This window comes from Apis laboriosa, unplaced genomic scaffold (assembly GCF_014066325.1).
Source record: "Apis laboriosa isolate Shangri-la unplaced genomic scaffold, ASM1406632v1 scaffold13759_cov117, whole genome shotgun sequence".
NCBI classification, from domain to species: Eukaryota; Metazoa; Arthropoda; class Insecta; order Hymenoptera; family Apidae; genus Apis; species Apis laboriosa.
The window spans coordinates 1-1,684 of NW_025221334.1; the positions used below are offsets into that span (position 1 = coordinate 1).

The window sequence follows — 1,684 nt, forward strand, 5'->3', positions numbered from 1 at the left end:
AATAAATTTTTCTATAAACATATAAATTGTATAAAAGTTAATTTCAATTTTTTAAATGAAATCATATAATTTTTTAATGCTAACTAATTGATGTAACTTATTATTTCTTATAAAAAAAATATTAAAATATATTTATGTTAAAATTAGTTTAATTAATTGTTTAGTTGTTTAGTTTAATAATTTAATAAAAATTAGTTTAATTTATTGTAACTTATAATATGAAAAATAAGAAATATACAAAGTGATATACTATTCACTTTTCATATACTATTCATCTTTTTATTTATGACTATTCTTTTTATTTTTCATACAATAAGTTTTATAGAAAAAATTTTATTAATACTATATAAAAATAATCCTTATAAATAATAATTTTTTAAAAAATATTTTTTCATAATATTTCAATATCTTTTCATTAAAAAATATTTCATTATATTTAAATAAAAATGATAGATATTCTATATATAGTAATATTTAAAGACTGTTAAAATAAAAAATTTTGTTAATGAAAATTTAATAAAAAATATTATTTATTTACATAAAATTTTATTTTAATAATTTAATAGTACTTACCTTTAATAGCCATGTAAGAACAGATTCACGATATGGAACAAAACCTCGTTTACGATTACTTGTATTTTCAGCTAAAGATGCAATTACTTTTCCCAAAGTTAATAATGATTTATTAATAGATACACCTTCCTATAGAATGTACAATTAATGATATATTATAAAAAAAATTATTAAATAATAATTAAATAATTAAATATAATATAAAATACCTTTAATCTATCACCACTTGCACAAGTTTGACTTAATCTCTCACTTCCTGCTAAATCTACTAAATTAATTTTACTTCGACGACTAGCATCTATAGTTCCATTATCTAATTGATTATTTATTTGAGTTTGTGTTAATATAATACTAAATATACTATGTGATCTGGAACTCTTTTCATTCATTCCAGTTGCTGCTGTAGCTCTTTGTGAATTACCTACTTTCAGCCAAGTCTAAAATAAATATATTTATAAATAAACATATTTATTATATATATATTAATATATAATATATTAAAAATATACTTGTAAATCTTTATAGTTTTGTACACAATGTTGACTTAAATCAACAATATATGGACCAAATACAGGATGTTCTCTAACTTTAAGAGGAGCTCTTTTTACTCCACTGTTAACATTTGTTAAAAGATCATGTATTTTCTCATTATAAATTTCAAAATAACTAATTTCTACTGTAGTTTTAATGTTCATATTATTAGATATTCTTGCAAATATTTCTTGACAAAATCTTGGAATAATACCAATTGCTTCATCAAATGATGATGCAGTAATCTGAGTAGATTCTTGACCCATCATGCTATAACTTTTACCAGAACCAGTTTGTCCATAAGCAAATAAACAAACATTATATCCTTCAAAAGCATTTTGTACCAATGGTAGAACCATATTTTTAAAAACAATTTCTTGATTAGCATAATCAGGCTGTGATATATCCACATGTGACATAAAACAATGATCATATGTAAAAGTATGTTGAATAGATTCACAAGTAACAATAATGTTTTGACCATATACTTGTATAACTGATGTAATTTTTGAATCATTTAATTCTCTAAAGTCATAAAAAATATAAAAAAATATTAAAATAATATTATATAATATTATTA

General features: G+C 19.9%; 1 protein-coding gene across 1 annotated transcript; it reads right to left on the reverse strand.

Moving 5' to 3' along the window:
* Positions 1-511: 511 nt before the first annotated feature.
* On the reverse strand, positions 512-1,623 carry LOC122720826 (kinesin-like protein KIF14). Its single transcript, XM_043947841.1, has 3 exons — positions 1,083-1,623; positions 783-1,010; positions 512-702 (listed from the first exon to the last, which is right to left on the reverse strand). Exons 1-3 carry the CDS (start codon positions 1,521-1,523, stop codon positions 547-549), a joined length of 825 nt encoding a protein of 274 aa, XP_043803776.1. The 5' UTR covers positions 1,524-1,623; the 3' UTR covers positions 512-546.
* Between the last annotated feature and the right edge of the window lie 61 nt (positions 1,624-1,684).

What these genes read in the sequence shown, in the direction of transcription:
- LOC122720826 (XM_043947841.1), bottom strand. Translation starts at nt 1,523, where the DNA reads ATGTCACATGTGGATATATCACAGCCTGATTATGCTAATCAAGAAATT. An exon ending in AAAACTATAAAGATTTACAA is followed by an intron (nt 1,011 to 1,082) that starts GTATATTTTTAA and finishes TATTTATTTTAG; the next exon opens with ACTTGGCTGAAAGTAGGTAA. An exon ending in CAAGTGGTGATAGATTAAAG is followed by an intron (nt 703 to 782) that starts GTATTTTATATT and finishes TACATTCTATAG; the next exon opens with GAAGGTGTATCTATTAATAA.